At 32.8% G+C, this 26,021-nt stretch overlaps 2 protein-coding genes and 1 pseudogene across 4 annotated transcripts; 2 read left to right on the top strand and 1 right to left on the bottom strand.

Annotated features, from left to right (window-relative positions):
- Window positions 1-495: 495 nt before the first annotated feature.
- LOC124827586 (transcription factor SRM1-like) lies at window positions 496-9,176 on the top strand. Of its 3 annotated transcripts, none has more exons than XM_047300670.2 (3): window positions 496-645; window positions 2,403-3,157; window positions 8,193-9,176. In XM_047300670.2, exons 2-3 carry the CDS (start codon window positions 2,772-2,774, stop codon window positions 8,686-8,688), a joined length of 882 nt encoding a protein of 293 aa, XP_047156626.2. In that variant the 5' UTR covers window positions 496-645; window positions 2,403-2,771; the 3' UTR covers window positions 8,689-9,176. The 3 variants fall into 3 exon arrangements, with proteins under 3 accessions (XP_047156626.2, XP_047156627.2, XP_047156628.2); XM_047300671.2 differs by lacking the exon at window positions 496-645 and adding an exon at window positions 949-1,057; XM_047300672.2 differs by lacking the exon at window positions 496-645 and adding an exon at window positions 1,245-1,599.
- An 8,265-nt stretch (window positions 9,177-17,441) lies between these two features.
- Window positions 17,442-20,244, top strand: LOC124827585 (putative serine/threonine-protein kinase PBL28). Its single transcript, XM_047300668.2, has 7 exons — window positions 17,442-18,002; window positions 18,116-18,303; window positions 18,555-18,753; window positions 18,833-18,996; window positions 19,082-19,186; window positions 19,360-19,482; window positions 19,573-20,244. The coding sequence occupies exons 1-7, from the start codon at window positions 17,933-17,935 to the stop codon at window positions 19,807-19,809; spliced, it is 1,086 nt and encodes a 361-aa protein (XP_047156624.1). The 5' UTR covers window positions 17,442-17,932; the 3' UTR covers window positions 19,810-20,244.
- A 1,249-nt stretch (window positions 20,245-21,493) lies between these two features.
- Window positions 21,494-22,005, bottom strand: LOC124827584 (dol-P-Man:Man(5)GlcNAc(2)-PP-Dol alpha-1,3-mannosyltransferase pseudogene; annotated as a pseudogene).
- Between the last annotated feature and the right edge of the window lie 4,016 nt (window positions 22,006-26,021).

The raw sequence follows: 26,021 nt of genomic DNA, 5'->3' as shown, positions 1-26,021 counted from the left end.
GTATTATTTAAAAAAAGTATTAATATTTTTCGCCTTACATGGAAGACGAGATAAGAAAATTACACGTTTGCAAGAAGCATGTTTTTCAAATGATAAATTACAGCCTTGAGGAATGTAAAAAGACATAATTATTGAATGTCCCATACCATGTGCAGTCTCTGCGCCTTTCGTTTTAGCCGGCAAAATTTGACTTTCATCTGATGTGGTTGGCAATGATTGATTCTCCACAAGGTGTTGCAACTTGGCTGGTTTTGGTGTATAACTAGGACTTTATCCAAAACAGCCAAAAAAGGAACATCCTTTGATTGATTATTATTCAATTTCATTAATGAATAATAATATAATATGTTTAAAAGATAACATTCAATCCTTCATGATTAGTTCTCTTAAACCATCACACGTTTATTATTTGTTTATAGGAATGTATGCATTTACTGTTCTGATAAGATAAACAGAAAGAAAATATTGAGCATAGCTCCAAAAAAAGGGATCATGAGAGAGAAGCATTATACTGATCCAGTTCAGTACCTATATATAGACCATACAGCTTTATTTGACACTTTTCTGTGTTCAACAGTCTCTCTGTGAGCTGAAGGTAGTTAGCATAAAAAAGATTGAAGCAAGCACTCAAGAAGGAAGAAAAAGGTAATAGCTTGGCTTTCATTATTTTTCACAAACTCCCGTAATTCATAGCAATAAATTTAAATCTTTTTCTACTGTTTATGCTATCGTATCCTCTGTTATGATTGTTATCTTACCTGATCTTCTGCTACTTGATATCATTTTCAATTTCTCAATTTTTGTTGGAATGTGAAAAATAAAGCTAAAGGGGTTAAAAAAATTCATTCTTTTTCTCTCTCTAACTTTCCTTTTGGTTTATTCCTTGATCTTTTCTTTCTCTCTCTTCATGTTGTATAATCATCTGTCAGATATTAATGCGTCCTGCAGATTCCTGTGGGTTGCAACTTGGGTTCTGGCTTTTTCAACTCCTGCTGTCCTATTTGTGGCAAAGCTATTGTTGGGATGGGACCAATTGTGACCCATCTATCTCTTTGTGGTATCTAAGGATAACCCTCATCAATGTCATTTATGATTTCCTAGTTCTGCCCTTAACAAATTCTTACCCAGTTAAGGGTTTTTTTTTAAATCTTAAATCTGATTCTTATCTTTTACACTTTTTTTCTTAATATCTGGATTATCTTTATATGCCTTTGTTGGGATAATTACTAATTTCATTTTATTTTTGAATAGGTTAAAATCATTTCTAAAATCAGAATAAAATGTTTTGAAATTTATGTTTTTTCTTTTTCACCAAACTTGTAAAGAAACAAGGGACACCAAGCCCTTCACTGTCAGAAATATATAGGTTTTTACCTTTTTACTTGACTGGTAATTAAATCAGTTAAAATGGTGTGAAAGACAGACTTAGGTTGGTTAGTTAGAGTGTCAGAAGCCTGGGAATGCTGGTTGTACCTTTGGCCTACTATGTGTTTTAGGGGATTACTTACTAATCACTTTTAGCTCAGATTAAAAAAAAGAAGAAGCATAGCTATACCTCAAATGAAGGGAATCATCAGCTGTTTATTTTACTGTTCCGAGGTAAGTTGAATAGGGTTCAGAGTTCTTACTAGGGATTTTGATAAAAAATGTTGAGATTGGATTTGTTTAGCTGATTCTTGCATGGTTATATTGATAGCCAAGATGGAAATACAGACCTAAGCTCATTTGATAATCACTGTAATGTTCTTATAAATAACCCTTTGGTCTTTCTGAAACTTCTTCAACTTTAAAATTCTTAGTGTGTTTGTGTAACCGTTACATTATAATGAACTCAATTCAATCTCAATCGAACAAAAAGACTTACTTCTAGGTTTAGTGCATAGGAAAGTGAGACTTTTTGTTTGAAGACTCGGAAACGGTAATCCAGACAACCACTTAATGATGCAAGCTGGACCTTGATTTGGTCTTTAGGGTAGGCTTAAACTTAGAGTGATATAGCAAGAATAAAAAACAAAATATGAGGGTGTTGAATGTGTTCGTGAATGTGAGATTTACAACTGTTATAGTTACGGTGGTGGGAACTTATATTTCTGTGGTCCTGTGCTGTTAAAATTGTTCTTATAAGAAGAGATATGAATAATCTATTTTTCCTTTTTGCATATGGAATATAGTAATTTTAAGCCCTTATACACTTCTCGGTTTTTCTACTTTGTTTGTTTACGAAATGTCTCTTTCGTGTATTTGAAATCCAGAGCCCTAATTACCATCTCATTGACTAACTTCACATCAATGTCCATATTTTCACTTCCCTTAAAATGCCAAGGATTGCATCTTTGTATTAATGATTATCAGATATTTCTCATGCCCTGACTGTACTTTGTTGCCTTTTCATTCATTAATAGGTAAACGATTCACAAGAGTCCAGTTTTTCAATTCTGAAGCAAAAATCAACATTGAAATTTTACATACCTCAGTGTTTGGGATTTGGTTGGTATTGAACTCTGGTCTGCTTCGTGGCATTTTCTGTCTCTGTTGATTCTACTTCAGGACTGAAACTTATTGCACATATCTGCTGCAATAATTTAGCATAAGATCAAAGTAATATTAAGGTTGTCTTCAAAGAGATAAACTAGATCCATTATTCTCAAGAAACAAACCAGTGTGTTTGTGATATTTAAGGTGTGGGTTTGACGTGGATTGTTGAACTGTTATATAAAAACCTTTTCTCTCCTTTTGAAACAAATCTCTATAGTTGATTTAAACAAGACTAGATGACTGCGGATGAAGTCGGAAGTAGCTCCGAGTGGAGCAAAGAACAGGATAAAGCATTTGAAAATGCCTTGGCAATTCATCCTGAAGATGCTTCCGACAGATGGGAGAAGATTGCGGCTGATGTACCAGGGAAAACCTTGGAAGAGATTAAGCACCACTACAAGCTCTTGGTTGAAGATATTAATCAGATTGAATCTGGTTGCGTACCTTTGCCATCTTATAATTATCCTTCAGAGGGCTCAGCAAGCCATGCTAGTGATGAAGGAGCTGGCAAGAAGGGAGGCAGTTCATGGAATAGTAACAACGAATCGAGTCATGGAAATAAGGCTTCAAGATCAGATCAGGAACGACGAAAGGGTATTGCATGGACAGAGGATGAACACAGGTCAGTTTCTCTTTGCTTATTCTAGTATAAGGCATGGTAAACAGCACGAGGCAGGTTGCTTATTGTTAATTTTGACGTTGTTTGAATTTGTTGTCTCAAGTTTGTTTTTTTTAACCATATACTTTTTAAGTACTCTGAACTTGAATCTGATTATATATTCAGTGATCCTTGTGTGTGTTAACTAGTTATTTCTTCTGTCTGATCTTTATCAGCTTATTTTCCATTCAGTCTAAAATGTCATGACTTATTACTACTAATTGTTTAACAAGAATATCTTACTAAAACCATACTTCCTCCTCGATGGTTTTAGCCATCTGTCTGCATTGCACCACTGGTTTGTGTTTATAACAGTATTTTAGCTTTGATTCTTCCAGAAATATCAGTTTGATCGTACTGTGGAAGAGACACTATTCTGACAGGAAGCTTACTTGTTACTTCTTTTGTTATCATGCTCCATGATTTCAAAAAAAATGCTCGTCTAGTTGTTTCTTATGTAGGTTAATGCAGTGGGGGCTAGCAACAAGTGATTATGTTAAATTGAGTATCTGGGGTATGAGATTTTAAAACTGAGATGGTTTTACACGTATTGTTGTGTTAATACATACTTTTATTCCTTAGAAGTGGCACCCGTGTTCCATTGGTTTTTGAGAGTTTGTTATTTGATGGATGGAATTCAATAGGCATGCTCTTCCAGAAAATAAATAAATAAAATATCACAAGCTAAGAACCAAATTATAGTCTGGAGATGGTGACAAGATATTCAGATTAGATTTCTGTTTAGAGGAAGAGCAAGTCAAAATCATAGTTCAGCTATTGCTTGGCATGGATATTAAGTTGAAATTTTACTTATTTTTTTTATTGTATTAATGCTTCATTGGAGCAATAATAGTATCTAATTTTCAATTGATATACGTGATGATAGTTTCGGGATGTGTACATGAGAGTTATCATGGATATACGCAGTGAGAAGAACCGTTTAGATTATCAGTTAATCATAAAGTTTTTTGGTGAAGTTATGGATTTTTGAAATGAAAATATTTAAGTATAATGCAGTATTGTTAAAAGACAAACAGTCTCTTGCCTGAACCAAAAAACCATGCCCCAAAAGTGAAGTTGGCCATGTGGTGACTTCTTCAGTTGCGAACATGCCTTCGGGTTCATGATGTAAGTCACTGTTGTCAATGATACTCTAGATTACTTAAGGTGATTTCCCTTTGGAAAGGCCATTCTGCAGTAAAAAAATATTCATTTCTCCTACATTTGTTTTGAATTTATATCTGATGTAGTTTAATCCCGTCGGGTGTGAAGCATGCTAAGTTAACAGCGGTAACATGATGCTGCTATTGAATCAGCATCTTGGTTGTTGAATGGTTAAGCTAATCAAATTTATGTATCAGAAGCACACTTGTGGTGCTTATTCCAAAGTAGAACTAGAATGTAGTCCGTCCGTACTAACAGTAGTCTTAAGTTGTGGACTTACTAAAGATACAATATATAATGAAATAGTTAAACTTCTGATTTTGGTCCCCACAAGTTTAATCAGTTATTTCATTTTTCAATTTTGTGTCTTTTGGTGATAGAAGTTGAGTTCCCTGTTTTTGCTTTCTTCTTTTAATACCTTTTATCGCTTTACATTTTGAAATCATGGACACAGTTTGTGAATGGGACTTGTGTTATAAATTTTCTCCTTTAGTCATACTTGTAGCTATATGACAGTTTATTTTTATAGTCAAAGTCATAGAACTTATGAATATAACACAATAAGACCTTGATATCAGAGTGATAATGTTTTAGAAGTTCTAGATACAAATGACTTAGATATGTTAAAATAATTTTTTCTAAAAAATCTTACAAGAATGTATAATATTTGTGAAGAGAAATTAATCATTTTTTTTTCAATAAATAGTTATATCAGAGGATGATGATTCAAAAACACTTTTTATTATAGCAAAATTAGAGTATATTCTTTCCCAAATGAACATTTTTTCTAAAATATATATTTTTCATCACTAGTTGTCTTCAAAAGAAGTCTTGACTGTAGATAATTGTGTACTATAAATTTAGAATACAAGCCTTACGAATACAAAGGAGAATACAGAGTCATGTTGAACCCAGATTTAATTTTAGTCCTATCAATCAATACATTTTTAAAAAAGAAAGTAAAACAACATATTAGAGACACTCCTAGGATATATATTAGAGAAAATTTGAATGGTTTCTGCGTAAAATGAATTTTTCTACATGATGTATGTCAATCAAAGACTCTTCTTCAATGTATATTATATAGCACCCCGAAAATATAGTTGTTGGCTCGTCTTTGTCTGAAACCTTCATGTAGAGAGAGGAATTCACCATGATGTAAATGTCATTTAATTTGTTTCACCAACTTAATTTCTTGATAAAATGAAACAATCTACTTATCTTGCTGAAGTTGGTTAAATATTCTACCCTGTATGGCTATGAGTTGTTGGAGTAGTTTTCTCTGACTTCTTTCACTTCACTACATAGGGTGTGCCTTTTTTATTGTACCTTGATCAAGTAGATGTATTTACTTTTGTGCGAAGATCCCATCAAGCTTTTAAACATGTTAAGAACATCATACAATGGACACTAGAAGACTAAAGCATCGTTTGATCAACAAATCTTTTTTCCAAATCCTTATACATGTTTAATTGTTTGTTACCATCAAAGTTAAGGGTCTATAACCATCTTTGGTCTAACAAGGATGAACTGATGGAGGAATGTACTAGAAGGAGTGGCGTGCATCGAATTGGAATGAATGGAGTTGCAGAAGCTAGGGGAAAAGAGGTTGAAGAATGGATAAGAGTGGCCAAACAATGCTTCTAAGGGCTCGCAAGGTTAAAGAAGGAAAGCACTCCTGTGGTGACTCTTGAAAGAAGAGAAGACACAAAATTTGCGTCAATTATCTATGTTCCAAAATGAAAATATAACGGAATGATGACCGTATTTATAGAGTTCTTGGGTGAGAATTTCAAGAGCATAATTGAATTTCCCATGTGCTCCTAGAAAACCAGTGCCACTCATGGATCTAGTCACATTTAATGTATGAAATGTGATGCAAGGTCCATGTGCGCCTAGTATTAGATCATGACCGGCCTAGGGCGCTTGGATCAAAACCCCAATATCTATTTACAAGTCCAGTCCATGCAAGGCAACCCTAGACTCAAAACCTAGTATATTTCAGGCAAGGAAATCCTGAATGATAGGGTGCTGGGAGAAATTTGATAGGGTGCAAGAAGCAATAGCCTTATTGTTTTTCTTTACAAATTTATAATCCACTAGAGATGGCCCATGTAAAGTGTTTTGGGCCCACAAAGGCGTCAGTAGAAGCCCAATCTTCATGTATTCATAGTCATGGTTCTAGTGCTTGGTCAGATATTAAGGATATTTTTATTCTAGTAATTTACTATTTACAACAAAAAAATGTCCACACCTTCTTTAACTTTTAACTTCATAAGAACATATTGATAGGTATTCCTGGAACATAGGCACCAAATTGTGCTTCTGCCATACCTTATATTTGAGGAAAATACGTTAAGGTTTAACACTTGTCAAGGTGATTTTAAGGAAGTAACAGCCCTGGATCAAGTCCGAGGCTTGTAAACTTGAAGCTTTTTCTGCTTGTTTTTTATTTTGCTTTTTGACTACATCTTGAATTTCTTCCTCCTTTTCAGATTGATCAACCCAAGATTGATTGATCAATTGAATATCGTTTTGTACAACTGTTGTCATGTTGGTTTCAGCACAATCCTTATCTTTTTTGCATAAGGGGTGGCATACTACCATAATTTGTGGTCTCAGAACCCTTAACACTGCTATTGTATCTGTTGTGTAATATAATCCTGTTGCTCTTCTTCTCAAATCCTTACTGTTGTACCAGTTTCTTTGCTAACTAAAATTATATTATTCAGATCCATATTATCCACTTGTGCATCTGAATTCCACTCTTCACGAAGATCATCTACTAAGTCTTGTACCTTATTCATATCAGTTTCCTGAATTGATTCTATTATGTCAACATTGAGAAACATTATCTCCTATAGAGTGACAACCAAGAAAAAAATCTGGGAGCCTTTCATAAATATTTTACAGAAAAAAGAAAGAAGCGAAACCTTCACTTTTTACCGTAAGTTGATCTCTCATCCTCAAGATTAACGTCGACCAAAATTCTTGCAGAATGGCCATATTTTTAATCGATAGTAGCTGCATCTATAGAAATATGCTCACCTACACCTGTTTCTAGAACATATATGGGATCCTTAACACGCCCAATATTCTTGTGGAAGATTAAAATACGAAGCCAAACCTGAACTAGAGTTTCTGTGTCTAGTTTCCACAATGACGTCCTCAAGATTTCAGGGTTCATGTTCCGAGATTCAGCTGCAAGAACCCATCTCAAATCATCTGAAGTGTTAATTTAAATTCATAATAGCCTCTCCAGAGAGGAGTCATTTGCCAATCCTGCAATTCTGTCCATAGATCTTGTAGCTTAAGATGCAAGTTATACAGTTTTAATGCCTTTTTCCCTTTAGCCAAGAATGAATCTTCCAAAGTTGAGTTTGCACCTAGCCAACCCATCTCTCTATATACTTCTTTTGATATGGTGATTGCTGAGGCATCTCTTTTAAGCATCTCTATAATTGTTTTTATGTACAGAATCTTTCTTGCTTTCAGTTTGATGTTTAGCCATGTAAATATGACTTTCAGTAATTATTAATCATAAAGATGAATCATATGACTGTCAATATCATATTGACCATAATTTTCAAAGCAAAGTGTTAATTTTAGTCCATGTGAAGGGAATGAAGCTATCTTGAATTTTTAACGTACCAGATATCATTATAGAGTTTTTCTTCTGTTGGAAGTTAAAAACTAAGGATCTGGGTTGCATGTGGATTTGACAATTTTATGAACAATAATGTGCATTTCATTGGTACTTTCTCTTCTGGTATCTTGACATGCTTCCAATCACAATTTTCGTTTTTAACAATTACACACTGATTCGCTTGAACAGGTTATTTCTTCTTGGCTTGGAAAAATATGGAAAAGGTGACTGGCGAAGCATATCAAGGAACTTTGTAGTGACAAGAACACCTACACAAGTTGCAAGCCATGCCCAAAAGTACTTCATTCGGTTGAACTCGATGAATAAAGATAGAAGGCGATCCAGCATACATGATATCACCAGTGTCAACAATGGTGATGTTTCAGCACCTCAAGGACCAATTACTGGCCAAACAAATGGTTCTGCAGCAAACTCTGGAAAACCAACGAAACCAGCCCCTCCAACCCCAAGTGCTGCCCCAAGTGTAGGAATATATGCTGCTCCTACCATTGGACAACCTATAGGACCTCTTGTATCTGCAGTTGGCACCCCAGTGAACCTTCCTGCCTCGGCACACATGGCATACGGTCTTGGTGCCCCGGTTCCTGGGACAGTTGTTCCTGGAGCCCCAATGAACTTGGGTCCTGTGCCATACCCAATGCCACACACATCTGCTCATAGATGAAGGTCTGTTCAGAGGTCTAATGTACAAAAAAAGGCACAGAAGATGGCTTCTGAACATAATGTAAGGATTTGTTTGGATAAATTTCTCCTTTAAGTAGCTCTAGAAGGAAAAGAATGAGAAGGAAAAATGAAATATTATTTTCTTTGTCTAGAACTGTTCATGGAGAAGTTTATCCAAGTATGTCCTAATTCTTTTCCTATTCCATAAGTTGCTTATGTGCGAGTTTTATGTCCGATCAATTATTTCAAATAAGCGATACTTAGATAGAAGCATTAGAATGTGTCTGCATCGGTTGCCATGGATGGAATATCTGGCACCCTTGGAATACGACAGCATGAAAGTAAGGTTGTTTTGTAGACATTGAAATAGTTTTAATTAGTCATATAAAGTGGTGCATGCTGTAGAGAAAGGTTCTGTGTCTTTGAATTAGTTTTTGTTGTATTTTGACATTGTTTCTGATTTTCAGTAGGATCTAAATTTCCCGTCTACCTTCACTTGTTAGCAGGTTAGTGCCATTACAACATTTAAGTGATGTACAAAAAGAATAGTTGTATTAATTATGTCTACTAAAGTCTAAGAGCACAAACGAAATTCTTTACTAGGAAGCACTTCCAATAAGCATGTAGGAAGCCTTCGTGGATAATGTTTTAAAACATTACAATAACATACGTAACATGAAATCCACCACGCTTTGGCCAAATAATTGACGTAGCAATTGCCACATAACTTATCTGGGAGTGTTCCATATGAAATGGAAAATCTACAACGAGGGCAATTTTGTTATTAAGCAACAGAGTAATAAAGACAGAAGAATGTGCCTTACAACTTACCAACCCCTTTTTATCAAATGGGACATGGCACATACATTGTTTCATAATCCAATTCTTCCCTTTAACCTTTATGCGTTTAGGATGTGGTCATCCACCTTTTGCAAGGTCTTGAGTACAAATTCGAATTCTTTGATGATGTTTGGGTCAGAAACATCTTGGCTAGCTTCCTCCTGCTCCTAGGACCACTTCATATGGCTTTCAACTTCTCCCTTCAATTGTTTGAAGTAGAGAAGGAGGTCACATTCAATCACTATAAAATAATGTCTGGTTTTCATGAAGAAAGATCCATGTAAGTCGTTCACCATCTACTTTCATTGAGTTCAAGACTCCAATTTAGAAGTGGTCGAGCAAACCAACTGAGTACTTGATGAATCACTTAGATTTTGCATCAAACAAGATTTTGCATCATTAGACACATCAAACAAGATTTTGCAACTATTTTAGCATTAGGAATTAACCTACATCGTATTCATAGGAAGTATTGACGTTTAATCTCATTTTTAATTTCAATTTCAAAATTCAGTTTGGTTAAGGTATAAGAAATGAGTGATTTTAAGTATAGAGGTTGTATTTGATGAAGTATATTTGATTCATATAAATTCTAAGGAGACAACATGGGAAGTGTCTAGAGAGTTAAAATGATTATGGTAATGAGTAAATTTCTATTTCAAAGAACCGTTAGGTAAATATACGACGTCTATAGATGAGACACCTATTGTCTAGCACAAAAACTCTTATTTGACCCTTAAACCATTGTGTGCAATTCTTAGAGGTAGCAATGACAATATAAGAGATGATTTTTTTGTGGTAGCATTTCTTATACATTGGTCGCAGTGAAGGAGGTAGAGTCTTCTAAACCAACAACTTTTCATACAAAAATTATTTGTCATGAGGGTGATAAGTAAATAATTGTCATGCATGAGGAGATTGAGTTTGTATAGAAGGATGATAGTTTGGGATCTAGTGAAGCTACATATGAAAAAAGTATTATTGGTTGCAAGTGAATCTTCAAGAAGATCACTTTTGAAGCATTCGATGGTAAAACATTTGATTAAGTGACTATATCAAAATATGAGGTTCAAGGCTTGATGGTAGTCAAGGGTTATAACCAAAAGGTACAAATGAACTACAATAAGAATTTATCACTAGTGATCAGGCACATGTTTATTAGAGTCTTGCTTGCTTTAGTAGCAATTCAAGACATGGACTTTGAACATCTCAAAAGACTTTAAAGTGACAAGAAATGTGTATGTAAATTAAAGAGATTATTATGATATCAAAACAACCTCTTAGTCATGTATAAGACATTTGAAAAGTTTATCATCTCTTAAGGATACAACATAAGTCCTTATGCCATATGTTTATCATAAGAGGATGAAAATTGTTAGTTCATATATTTATTATTGCATATAGATGATGTGTTGAACATATCATAACAGGGCTAAGATGGGTTGGAGTCATTGCTTTTTATGAATTTGGGATGAAAATTATGGACTCAATTGAGAAGATTTTTGGGACGAAGATCAAGAGGAATCAAGCCTAGAAGAAATTCTTTATGTGCTAGGGGTAGTACATTTAAAAGGTGGGATGTAATCCAAGGATCAAGCACAAGCAAGTGGAGAACTCGACAAGAAGGTCGAGTATTATAAGTCAGTCGAGTAGCACGGATAAGTAAATAAGACATGTAGATAGCTCGGTCAGCTTTATGGGATGTGTAGATAGCTTAGAAAGCTTGGCAGAGAGTGAGGAGATCTTGAATGGCCCAAAAATGAACATGGAGAGCTCAATGGAGCATGTGGAAAGCTCAATTGAGCATGAGGTCATATCAGTTAACTCAGTGAGGCATCTACATAGCTTGATTAAGTTGGTCGAGCAAGTGAACATCGCATAAAGCTTAAAGGGAGCCTAAGTAGCTTGGTAGAGCATGTATATAGCTTGGATAAGTTGGTGGAGCAAGTGAGAAGCTCAAATAGCTTAGTGGTGCATTTGTATAGCTTAGATAGCTCAAACATGTACGAAGGTGAACTCGTTATCCAAAGGTTAGAGCTTGCAATAGGCATTTTAAAATAAAGAATTGACAAGGAAGTTAGAGATAATGTATTATAGGCAAGCTTAGAGAGAAGAAAGCAGGTTTTGCACTAACAGTGCCTGAAACTTGAACAAGAAGTGTTAAGTTTGTAAGAGTAGTTGTGTGCCGAGAAGGATCTTAGAGTTGCACTAGAGGTGTAAGATGAGAAGTGACGACTTGAAAATGATGATGATTTTGGTGTGAAGAAGGCGTGGGCATTATGTTATCTCTTAAAAGAAGCTCAACTTATTGATAGGAACTTGGTTAATGAAAAATCGACCATAAAAACAGTAAAGAACCCAATTAGGGACAAGTTGGTCGAGGTTAAAAAGAATTTAGTCAAAGAAAAAACAAGAAAGTCATAATAAAATTAGAGTCGTCATGAAGAAAGTGAAAAACCCAACTATTAGTGAAAAGAGCAAGTTCGGTGTGGGATGCACATGGCAAAGTCAACCATGGAGAAAACTCACCCATGAAGGAAAACCTTCTGGTATGAAGAACATGAAGAGGGATTGAGTCTTGAAGAAACTCTTCATGGAAGGAAAGCTCATAAGTCAGCCACCACTACAGAATTGGCCTTTAATGTCACCCAGTAGACGTCGGACCACTAAATAACCAACGTAAATTATTGACCGGTGGCATGTTGGTAAATAAGTTGGACACATAGCCGTCTGTTAGGAGGGGCACCGGCGTCTATAAGAACATAACCCAAGGAAATGATAGTAAAAGGTCAAAGTTATAAATTTCAAAGCTAACAATTGTTAATATGGCACACTTGTCTTATTTCTTCTTACTTCTTTAATGGAGAGGGAGGTTTTGGTGGTTTAGAGGGGAAATAGTGCATTTTGAAGAGCTTTGGAAACTCGTATGGTTTCTGGGAATATCCCCTTTCTCTTCTTTAGGTCTCCATGTTCTTCAATTGTTCATCATTTCTCTTTGAGCTCTTCATGACAATAAAAAACTAAATCTGTTTTGTTGGGATTAGATGTAACTAATCAAACTCTCATGTAATTGGTGTTGTTTATATATATATATATATATATATATATATATATATATATATATATATATATTTGTCTTTCCTATGTTACTATTTTGTTTCTATACTTAATGTTTGTTATGACTTGATCATTTATAGTTTAATATTTAATTCATATTGAAAAATATCTTTTGTAATATATAACTTAAGAAAAATATCTAATAACTTGTATTTATGAATGAAGTTTGACTTATTAATTGTCTTAAATATCTTTATAAAAGCAAATTTATTTAAGTATTCAAATAATTTACTTTTAATAAGAAAACTTAAATTTATTTTACTAAGAAATATGAGTAAATTTATGGGTTAACTTTAGCATTAAATTATAAAAAAATTAAATAATTATATGAATGAGAGTGAGATTCACTTAAATCTAACTCTAATAATAACATATTATATCATTCCTAATTTATTCCGCTATATTTGATAAATTCTAAAAACCTGTCTTATTTGTTTTCGTACGGTTTTAATTATATAAACATCAACATAATTTATGAAAGGTTTAATTGCTTGTTTTGTCCCCAGTTTGGCTGTAACGTGTCAAGTTAGTCCACAATTTTAAGAAAGTTTCAATTACGTCCAAACTTGGTTTAAAAGTGTCAATTTCGTCCAAACGTAGTAAAATTTGCTTCAATCAAGTTCCTTCCGTTAAATCCACATAAACGGACGTTAATTTTTTTTCTCTCTCCTCTGTTGCTCTGCTCCTCTCCTCTGCTCCTCTGCACAACAGTAGACCCTCTCTTTCTTTTGAATATTTGCATACACTAAATGAATAGTTATAGTGATCACAATGACAAAGTGAAGCAACGGTTATAATTTTTGTTATAGGGATGAAAATAATGCATTTGCACTAAAAGTTGTCTATCATATTCTATATGGTAGTGTCTAATTTGGTCAATCAATATTTTAAGAAAATAAAAAGGTGTAAACAAATAATCATTTCAATGAAAAGTTTGAAAGAACGAAAAACTTTTAAATAATTTTCAATATCTTTTATTTTAATAAAATTACTTTCTTTATGTTTTAATAAATATTTTTTCGTATTTTATTTATATAAAACATACGCTTATATTTTTAAAACTTTATTTTTTACCTTTTTATATTTTTATTCAATATTATATCTTTAAATAAAATAAGAGAAATGTGTTGTTTACTAAATATATCAGGTAGATTAATTTTATTTTTATTAAAATTATAGTTGAGACGAGTGTGAATTCTAAATCTAGAGGACATATAAATGTCACACATAATATTAAAATCTTCTTTAACATCATTTTAAAGAAGGTAAATGATATTTCTGCAATTATAATTTTTAATTTAATTGGTCTATGCATAACTCTCCAAACTATTTAAAACATGTTTCTATTATAATTTATAAATACAGTTTAACTAAAAAATTATTGTTTTATAATAATCAAGTTCAGTTTTAACTAGTAATTAAATAGTTTGTTAATAAAACTTTTCTTTTATGGAGTGGATCCTTCTCTTTTGACAGTAAATGGAGACTCTTCCATTCCAGAAATGTGAACCATTTGATTATCTTCCTATTTTAATTAACCTCTTTATATATAACAATTACATTATATGTATCTCTTAATCTAAACTATTCATTTAAATTCAAATATTAAAATGAGAGGGTCTGCTGTTGCGCAGAGAAACAGAGCAGAGGAGCAGAGGAGAGAGAGAAAAATTAACGTCCGTTTCTGTAGAATTAACGGAAGGGACTTGATTGATGCAAATTTTACTACGTTTGAACGAAATTGACACTTTTAAACCAAGTTTGGACGTAATTGAAACTTTTTTAAAATGGTGGACTAACTTGACATGTTGCAGCCAAACTGGGGACAAAGCAAGCAATTAAACGTTTATGAAAGTATTTATTTGTCTAATGGGTTATAATTTATTGTCATGCACTACATAAGTTAAAAGAACGATAAATATATTTTAATTGTTATTGTACTTTATGTACTTATAATCAAACGTATCAAATTGTGTTAACAGCTATACAATATAACTAAATAAAATATAATTTGATTATTTAGCTAGCATAATTATTACTTTTGTCGAGTTGGAATTTTTTCATAATATGTTAATATTTTCCCTTTTCATGTCTATATTCTCACCTCTCAATGTCAAAAAATTTACTTTCATAACATTTGAAATCAATATTTATACGATTTCATTCCACTTAAATACTTTCTTAAAAAGACTTCAAATTTAACTTTAAAAAAAAACTTTGTTCTAGAATAAGGATTTATTTTATGTTAAATTATTTCACATGTCCTTTGAAATATTTAACATTTTTTTATTATTTTACATTTGAATCATTTGAACTTATTTATATTTGAACTAATAATATTTAACAATTTTACCTATAGGTCATTATGTTCGATTGTGAAAAATTAATCATAATAATCTAATTATTCTCTAAATCAATTATCATCACTTTTTACATTGTACTAATTATGAATATATATTCATGTTATCTTCTTACTTTTTCATGTAAAATATTTTATTTCTCCAAGTAAATATTTCTTTTTTAATTTCATAGATTCTAGATTCAATATTTTCAACCATACAAGTGTTAATTCAAACATTTTCTTCAATAATTACTTTAGGTTTCACATTAATTGTTGTAGTGAAATTAAAACTGAAGAATATAATTAAAATATATTAAAAGGGATTTGATAGTGTAATTAGAAAATAGTATTTTATTTGCAAATATTAGTCTAACGTTTTTCAATGAAAAAAGCATTCATTGATATGAGTTAAAGTAGGGTTTCATTAATCCATTGAATTATAAACCAAGTTTTTTTTTTCATTCTCATTTACAAGTATTTTTAGATTCCCTCTAAATCTTTAGATACATAAAAATTCTTTTTTTATTAAATCACTCCTAAATCAATAAATATTTATAAAACTAAATACAAAAAATCAATTTCAATCAACATAGAAAATATGATACTTTACAAACAAAATACAAAATAGTTCATGCTAACATTGAAAGGGTTTCATCCAATGTACATTTAAGAGTTTTTTTTTTATATTGTTGGTAATTGCTTTCTTGTTACTCTTTGCATCTTCTTTTGGTCAGAGTCTTTAGTCTTTTATTGGCTTCACAAAAAATAAGGGTTGTAGGATTTGTATGATTTTGAACATGACTACATGCAACTTTATGTGTTTTACATTTCTGAAAGAGAGAGACTAAAATGTACATACAATTTTGCTTCATTTTGTATGATTTTTAATCTATCAAAATATCTTGTTTTGTTAAGACAATATTTATGTTACAATATTTAAAAAATAAAAGACAACATATATTCCAAGATTTACATGCATTAATTTTCCTTTTATGACTAGAACTCTCTAAATATGTCACTTCAACTATTAGAAGATATCCTGAGTAGTGAGTTGTTTATATTAGATGTGTAAATAGGTTTTGACTGTTTTTGATACTGGTTTTCACAATAGCATTGAATCTGTGTTGTTATTAAGTTGAATCTTTTTTGAAAAGTTGGATAAATTGTGATAACCATTGTGACTCTTTAAGAATAAAAGTGATATGGTTAATTAAAAATCGATAATGGTCTTGATACATATTTCAATTAAGTACATAAGCCATTATACTATTAAAAATTTAATACTTTAATGTCATCAAAATTATTAGTGTGGTTGAGAATGGAGTATGTAAACAAGAGTCATCCAGTTGCACTATACTATCTAGTTCTAACCAAAATTAGACAATTCACTATCATAATTAATTATTTGTAATACAAAGTTAGATAAAGGAGTCCAATTAAAAATAAATATATTAAAGAACTCAATTAAAAAAAACTGAAAGAACTAATTGAGTCAAATAGTTTAAAACCCACTCTCACCTAAATTTAAATAGTTACCAACTATAATTTATAAAGTTAATAATATAAACTAATGAATTTGAAGATAAAATTATTTATTTATGACTCATACCAAATATGGATTTCATTTGGATACTGATTACAATAATATTATATATATATATATATATATATATATATATATATATAATGTTTTTCTTTTTTTTTTCAAGGTACTATAAAAGAAGTGTAGAGTAGAAGTTGGAAATGAATATACAAATAAATGATTTATTTTGGAGTTTTTATGATGTAAAGGATCTCACAAAAGTGTAACTTTAAAAAATAAAATAAAAAAGAAAGGGAAAGCAACTTCTGACCCTGTTTTTTTTTCCTTTCCTTCATTTTCTTATCTCTTCTTCCTCTTCTTTCTTCTCCACGTCCCAAAGTAAGTCCTGTGAAACACAATTGAGGAAAATGGAATGCGAGAAACCAGATCACTTAAACTAAGATCAAGTTCCTAGTTCCCTTTTGACCAAAAGAGAGAACTGAAAAGAAGAAAATATCATCTCTTTATTTTTCATTGCCTCACAAACTAATAAATGCTTGACTTTTAGAGAGCTTATTTCACACAAATGTGTTGCTTGCAAATATGATAGGTATTTTTTTCTTATCAAATATAGAGTACATATACTATATTTCAGAAGAAGAAAAATTCAGTTGGAAGCCTACATTAACAGATTAGGAGAGATATACTATTATTCATGAAGAAAATGAAAATCTAAGTCAATTGTTGATGATGATAGACATGAATAGTGAGAATGACGGTTACACCACACTAGAGAAATATTTGGGAGCAATATTTATGACGAAGACTGAAGAGAGCAACTGAAAAGGACCACCCAACCCCCCAATGTATTTTCAAGCTGTATAAACAAGTAAAACGTAAAATTGATGAAAATGGAGAATGAGGGTGTGGTTTCCATTTCCTTGTCAGAGCAAGCACCCCACCACCACTTCCCAACCAAAAGACAAGCAAACACTGTCTACTTTTCTTTTCTCAGCTTTCTCCTTTCCTTAAAGTACATCTCTCTCTCCTTTTGTTGTCTGCTCCACAAAATCTATGTTGTTGTAGGGTGTGTTATTCGGTATTCTTCTCATGTAATTCCACTTGCTCCATGCTTACTCCACTCATGATTCCTTACTATGAAAATACTTTTATATGGTAAAGGCTCCCTCAAATGCGTGCCAAGTACTATTCCAATGCGATTCACTTCATTCATGCATGGTTCTTCTTGAGGAAATCCACATGTTTCTCTGAGGGTGGCATGTCATGCACATAAGTTTTAAAGAACGGTTAAAGGTTGGATTTTCAGCCACAAGGTTAAGGTTTTTGGACACCCCACGTTCACATTTGCCACCTTTTTCTGCAATTTAAAACCTTGAACACAACATACAAGATAGGATCACCACCATGCCATTTGGTTTAGTCTCAGCATGGAACAAGCGTCGAAGAAGCAAATCTCAAGATCATTCAGACCCTTGTATTTCTTCTTCTTCTTCCTTTTGTTTAGTTTTTTGTATGTTGTCACTTGTGCTGAGCGTATCTTCTTGAAGCATCAAGTCTTAACAAATTACACATTCGCTCTCTTCACAGGGATTTATAAACCTGCAGAGTTTTGGCAGCTTGAAGATCATATACCACAACCAACAAAAAGGAGGCACAGATCATGTGTTTTCACACTCAAGGAGATGGAAGAGGCAACATGTTCATTCAATGATGATAATCTGCTTGGAAAAGGAGGATTTGGCAGGGTCTACAGAGGCAATTTGAAGTCAGGAGAGGTAATGACTTTCTGATAAAAGTTTATATGACAGAAAAGAGGTCATCTTATATGATTCTCAAAATTGTGTTGCTTGAGATGTAGCTTCTGTAAAGAAGACAGGCATATTTCTTATTATTTTTCTTCACAATACCATCATTGAATTCCAATAGCACATAGATTGAGTTATAGCAGCAGAGTAAAAAAATGACTTACGTTGTGACTTAGCTACAAAAAAATGCAGACTAATCACTTAAGCATTTTAATCTGAAGGTTGTAGCAATAAAAAAAATGGAGCTGCCAGCAATGAAAGCAGCAGAGGGGGAGCGTGAATTCCGTGTAGAGGTTGACATATTAAGCAGACTTGACCACCCAAATCTTGTTTCTTTGATAGGATACTGTGCTGATGGGAAGCACAGGTTCCTGGTTTATGAATATATGCATAATGGGAACCTGCAACATCATTTGAACGGTTAGTAATGTACCCCCAAATCCATGCTTTTGTGGAAATTTCCTACATCCATGTTCTGTTAATCAGTGCCTAATTTTAGGAATTGGAGAAAGAAAAATGGATTGGCCTGTGAGACTCAAAGTGGCACTGGGAGCTGCAAAAGGGCTTGCTTACCTTCATTCAAGTTCTTGTCTTGGAATTCCTATTGTTCATAGAGATTTCAAATCCACCAATGTTCTTTTAGACGCCAATTTTGAAGCAAAGGTATGAGTAAACTTCCAGCAAGGACTTATTTTACATATAGCATAACATATGAAGCACTGAGGCAAAATGAACATACATCTTGTAGATATCTGATTTTGGGCTTGCCAAGCTGATGCCAGAAGGACAAGAGACACATGTGACAGTCAGAGTACTTGGTACCTTTGGTTATTTTGATCCAGAGTATACATCGGTATGTATATTTAAAGATAACAAGACTTATAAATTGGTTACAAATTGTTTAACCAGGACATATTTCTTAAAAACCATTCATCAAAAACTTATATGATTTTTATTATTTTACAACTCAAGTATTATTAAATGTTGAAGTGAAACTAACACATTGTTATGTTTTGGTGTGAGCAGACAGGAAAACTCACAGTACAAAGTGATGTGTATGCTTTTGGGGTTGTTCTTCTAGAGCTTCTCACAGGACGTCCAGCTTTAGATTTAAACCAGGGTCCAAATGATCAAAACCTAGTACTACAGGTACGCAACACAGTGGATAATGAAAAAAAAAACAAAAAACATAGACTTAAAAACTCTCCATCGTTTTAATTTAAGTACATTTATTCATAGGTGCGGCACTTACTGAAAGAGAGAAAGAAGCTTCGTAAGGTGATAGATGCAGAGATGGCTCGAAATTCTTACACCATTGAGTCTATATTCATGTTTGCAAATCTGGCTTCACGATGTGTTCATGCGGAGAGTAATGAGAGACCTTCAATGGTAGATTGTGTCAAAGAAATCCAAATGATTATCCATACCAATTCAAAGGGCTTGGGAATGGTTAGGCATAGCTTCAGAATGGTCTAATCTAATCAAATCATATCATAAAGTTCTTCAATTCATGTTAAGAACTCAAATTAAAATGCGTTACGATCATTGATTAAGTATTGGCATGATTCTTAGTGACAATGCCTTTGGGTTATTTGGATGATCAATCCGTGGCTGACAACGTTAACATGAACAAACCACTTCACTTGAAAATCTTCTCTTGCATCCTATAACATCACTATTTTGTGTTTGGAATAGTTGGTTTTTTTATCAGTTCAAATGTATAAATCGATGATACATCAACCTTAGATTACCATTATTCGCTATAATGGAGAATCAACCACGTTACTCTCTAATTCAGTGGAATTAAATTTGCTCAGCAAATTCAATTACCTTATGTTTGTAAGTGAGTTTACAATTTGTAACATATTCAAATACATTGAATTTGAATTACTCTGATTTTAAATTATTTCATTCAAATGTTTTATTTCAAATTACTTGACTTGGCCCTAATCCAATTGACTTGGCCCTAATCCAATTAAGGTCAGGTCAAGTCAAGTCAGGTTCATCCGAGTCTGCTTGAACACAAATCGAGTTGAATATGTCCGAGAGACTTGAGTTGAGCCAAGTCAACCCAAGTCTAAATTGAGTTGAGTTAGTTTGGACCTAAGTGAAGCCGAGCCAGGATGGGATCATGTTCAACTGAGTTGGACTAAGCTCATGTCAAGTCAAGTACAAACATATTAAGTTTGGCTAAGTCAAATTAGGCTAAGTCAAGTTAGCTCTAGACATCGAATCACAACCATGTCAAAATAAGATGAATGAATTCCATGTGAAATTGAGTCATTTCTATCTAAATCTATATTAAGCCGAATTGACCCAAACCTAGATTCTAGGCTAAGATTACCAAAATTTAAACTTTAGAATATGAAGAATTACAAATTTTTACTTTTAAGATAAAATTTTATTTTTACGTAATTACTTTAATAAAATTATAGAATTTCAATTTTATTCTAATCTCGTCTAAAACACTCATTTTACTTCCAAAAATTTTAAATTGACTAAATAAATAAATTAATGTTTAAAATTATCTCATCGAAACATATTATTAGGAATTTATCCTAATTGCTCTAAGGGTTGAATTTGTTAACCAGACATCAATCCGCGGAGCGAATTTGGAACTCTAGCAAAGCACATCTCAATTCATTGAGTGGATAAAATTTGAGATCAGGATTTGAGTTCATCTACTAAAAGAATTATGTAGACTATAATTCTTCCCAAACCAATTTTCCATTCCAAACATCCATTTTTCTCTTTCAGTTTAATGTCTCAATAGGTCTCTATTTTCGTCCAGAATCTCAAATAGGACCATTTCTTCTCTGGCGTCTCAATTGGGTCCTTATTTTTGTAAAGTTGAATCAAATAGGGCCTTTCCGTCAAATTGATCAGACGACGTTAAGTATTGTGTCACCTGACAGTATTGTTTTAACACACGTGTCATTAAAAACATGGGTGAATTCTATTATTTTAAATTTTGAATTAAAAAATTAAATTAAAAGAGTGGAAATTCAAATAAAGTAAGGGCAAAGTAGAAAATTCAATTAAGAAAGCCCCATTCTCTGCAATTGTGATATGGAAATGAAATTGGGGAAATTTTGAATTTTAGGGTTTGTCACTCATCCACAAAAGTTGTTCGAGTAGATGTCAATGGATAAGGTTATAGTTAATTGGACACCCTTGCTTGAAGAAGTGTCATGGCCACATAGTCATTAAACAGACGAAGCACGAAGATGGAATGAACTCTCTTGGATAGAGAAAGCAAGCAAAGGGCCCAGATTAACTCAGTAGAATGAGAAATAGAATAATTTGAATGTGTGACCTGAGCAGCAAGGTAAACTTGTCCTTGGGTAAGATACTGAAATCCAGAGTAAATGTAGAGAAAGCCAGCAGGGTAGACGAGAGGACCAGTGTCGCCTTTGAGGTTGCGAAAGTCTCTCTCCTTTGAGAAATCTGCTAACCTGTGACATGTAAGCGTCCCAATCTATCTTCGTATGTGAAGAGATGAGCGTCAGCGAGAGTGACGAGGAGGGCGTCAGCGAAGAGAAGAGCTAGTGAGAAGGGTATCTTGGGGCTTTGGAGCAAAGCGGTTTTTCCTTCCGATCTCGGAGGTGGTGGCGACGGCACCACCGATTCAACGCCCATGGTTTCTCTGTTTTTCAACCTTCTGCCACCCATCTCCGTTTTATCATTCTTCCACGATTCAACGCCCTCACTTTTTCTTTCTCTCTAATTTTTATTTCTGGACTTCGTAGAAGATGAAGTTAGTGAAGGAAGAAGAAGAAAATAGATTTTTGTTTTTTAATTTTTTTTAATATAATTTCAAAACGGCAGAAGAGAGGTTTAAAATTGAGAGAGAATGATGATTTCTGTAATTGAATTTCGAACTTTGCCCTTTCTGTACTTGAATTTCCACTCTTTTAATTTAATTTTTTAATTTAAATTTAAAATAATAGACTTCACCCACGTTTCTAATGACACCCACACTGTCAGCATGCCAAGTGACACAATACTTAACGTCGTCTGATCAATTTGACGGAAAGACCTTATTTGATTCAATTTTACAAAAATAAGGACCCAATTGAGACGCCAGAGAAGAAAGGGTCCTATTTAAGATTCTGGACGAAAATAGGGACCTATTGAGAGATTAAACCTTCTCTTTCTATCAAGTCTACGGTGCACAAATTAGGTAGTGTAGATAGAGATTGCTTGCAATAGTTAATTTTAATCAAATAGAACACATGTTTAAATTCAAGTGCAAAACAATAATAACTATTATACATCACCAACGTCAACTAAAACAATCTAACTATATTAATCCCCGTCAACAATTCAATTATAGCTTAAGATAAATTCCCTTATGAAGAAGTTACTTACGGCATATATACCTAATAATTAGTCTCATCAAATATAAAAACACCTAAAACTTAATTATGTCAAGTTGCACATTTAGCAGGAAAAAAAAAACTTGTAAACATAATTGATGCAAATTCTATACAAATTCTACACTTAATCTTATTTAATGTTTTATCATGTTCAATCATCCTATATCATTTAGGAGTCAATAATAAAATTTATTATTACAACCATTGTAATAATACTTTTTATTCTTATAATTAAGTTGTTTGAAATTGTTTTACAAGTGTCAAGAAACTACTTTAGTGAACAGAGTTGCCTTATACAGTCCAAAACAAACCTCCTCCTAGCATAAATTAAACCCGTCAATAGACGAGAAAATCTTTATTATTATTAACATTAAAGCTCAGACGTTTACGATTACTATTAACCTGCACGTAAACTCTTATGATTTTTTTTTTCAAAAATTGTATTAGTTATCATTAAATAATAAACTAAAAAAATGTAATGAAAAGTTCACCATTTTTATCTTTCTTTTCACCATTGGGATCTTCAGTGTGAATAAGCAAATTTTGAGTTGGATATGAAATTACTAGTTTATCATTATTTTTCCGAAAAAAAAATATTAAGAATACATGTTTTTATCACTTTCTACACATTAAACAAAAAGAAAGATTTTTTTTCTTTCAAACAACCTAAATCATTTTATTTTTTTATTTTATTTTTCTATTCACCTTCTTTCTAAACTAAACAAAGCATTATAATTCGTTTTGTTTTGTGACATCTTTCAACACGAAACGTAATAAATGTAATAAGTCAAAATTAGTTTTATAAAAAAAGGTAACATGATTGGATTCCCAATAAACTAAACCAACCAAAGAATAGTTTGAGTTAATTCGTTAATTGAACTTTCGTAGTGTGCAGTTTTATCTGTTGATATTATGATCTGATTTTGTGCATCTGTATCGGTGTTAAAAAAATATATAATATTATATAATTATCTTATATTATATGGTTGAGTCTCTTCAAGTTACACCAAGCTCAATTTTTTAAGAATAATTTACTTTTCTTTAATTTCATCATTTTCCAAAACGTAACAAAATTAACAACGTACTATTTGTGTTTGAGTAATATTAACAAGACTCAATAAACAAAGCGAGACATATATAATCTATTTTTACTTGATGGAACTCGGACCATTCTTTTATTCCCCTTTCTTAGACGAACACCATAGTTCATTTTATTTCGGCCATCAGAAGTCACTGCTACAGTTCATAATGAACTCTTAGATTCTTATTTTAAGGAATGAAGAGAAGAAAACGAAAGTATAAATACGAACTCTGGGGTATGGGATCAACTCTACATAGAAAACAATTAAAGCAAGAGGAAGTTTCCTATGTAATGAATAGAACTCCTTAATTTGTTTATATTTCATCCATCTTCAACATTCTTAACTAATACATTATGGTCGTCCCATCAATTATAAATTAAACGGTTAACTAATACAGTAAGTCACTAGATCAAATCGTCAACTAACAAATCAGACAGTCCATCACCAATCTAGATGATTAACTAATAAATTGAAAGACAAAGTATTAATTCAAACGATCAACTAACAAATCGGACAACATATCACTAATTTGCATGGTCAACTGACAATCGGACGACACGTCACCAACCTAGATGGTCAACTAACAAATTGAACGACAAAGTATTACTCTCAAACGATCAACTAACAGACCAAACAACAAGTCATCAACCCCGGAGGGTTAATTACAAAGTTGACAGTTACCAAACCGATAATAAATCACCATACTAGACAACTAGATTGGAGGATCAGACAACAAACTAGATGACCAAACAACAAGTGCGACAACCAAACTAGACGACTAGGCTCGAGGACCATATAACAAGCTGGACAAACAAACAATAGGTCGGATAACCAAACTAAACGATCAAGATAACTCTCATTTTAGCATTCATTCCCTCAAGTTTCTTCTCCTCCTTCTCATAAGGCCTAGTCTTTGGACAAGCACCAACCTTGTCCCATCATCCTCAAAATGAGCAGAAAAATGTTGTCATAATAACACCAACCCCATCATTGTCTCCTTTACCACCTCTCCTATCAACTATTATGTTCTTATAGAGTCAAAGAAGTACCCTGCAAAATATTTCAACTCCACGACCTTCTTCAACTCTCGTTCTCCAAAGTGATCACCATCCTCCTCCTCAATACTCGTCCTCTATAAGGTGAATTAGGATTTTGCATGTAAAAAATACTCTAATGCTCAAGTCAGTCTCAAACGTCAACAAAGTATTAAGTGTGTGTCGCAACCAGAATCGCGACGGGATGACATCCAAAAAAGAAATCAGGTTTTGGAAAAGAGGTTTGGAGTCGCCACCATAGTTTATTCTGGAAAACTACGGAAAAACCATAAAACGATAAAGCACGGTCCACGAAAACCAAAGATTGGGTTCGGGAGTCGGTTACGCGTGGGGAAGGTGTTAGCACCCCCACAACGCCTGCCCTAAGGCAGTACCTTTAACTAAATACGCGAATTGGATGTGGTTTGCAAAATGTTTAATTTCCCCTAAAAAAATAAAACTCTAATTGTGTTTTTTGTGCCCGACAAGGATTGACCTTGCTCCTACGTATTCTCAATTAGACTGAGAAATCAGGGTTACGTAGTTCCTTAAAACTGGTTGGAAATTTTGTTTGAGGAATTTGTCTTGAAAAGTTGATTAGAAATTTGTTTTTATTTTTTTGGAAAGTGATCCTGACAAGGACTAGCCTTGCTCCTACGTATCTCCACTTTTCCTGGAGAATCAAGGATTACGTAGTTCTGGGCGAAAGGTTGATTGTTTGTTTGAAAAAGGATGTTTTGGTATTTTTGTAATTTTTATGTAAGAAAAAGAAAAGGTCTTCTAACACAAGGATGATGCGTGCGATCACACATGCGCTAGAATCCTTAAAATATATATTTTAATTTTTATTTATAGGAAAGAAAGGGTTTTCTAGCACAAGGACGATGCGTGCGATCACACATGTGCTAGAACCCTTAAAATATATTTTTGGTATTTTTATAAAAGAGAAAAGGTTTCAGCACGAGGACGATGCGAGCGATCACACACGCGCTTAAACCTTTAAAACACATTTTATTATTATTATTTTTATTGTTTAAAAAAGTATATTTAAAAAAGGTAGATAAATATTTAGAATGGAAACAAAAGGAAAGATAAAAAATAAAATAAAATAAAAATAAAAGATAAATAAATAAATAATGATAAGTAAATAACAAAAGGTGTGGAGGTGCTTAAATAAGAGAAGGGGGTGTCTA

This window comes from Vigna umbellata, chromosome 1 (assembly GCF_029865625.1).
Source record: "Vigna umbellata cultivar VRB3 chromosome 1, Vumbellata_1.0, whole genome shotgun sequence".
NCBI lineage: Eukaryota > Viridiplantae > Streptophyta > Magnoliopsida > Fabales > Fabaceae > Vigna > Vigna umbellata.
Note: the sequence above shows the minus strand (reverse complement) of the source record. Positions and strands in the feature narration are given on the sequence as shown.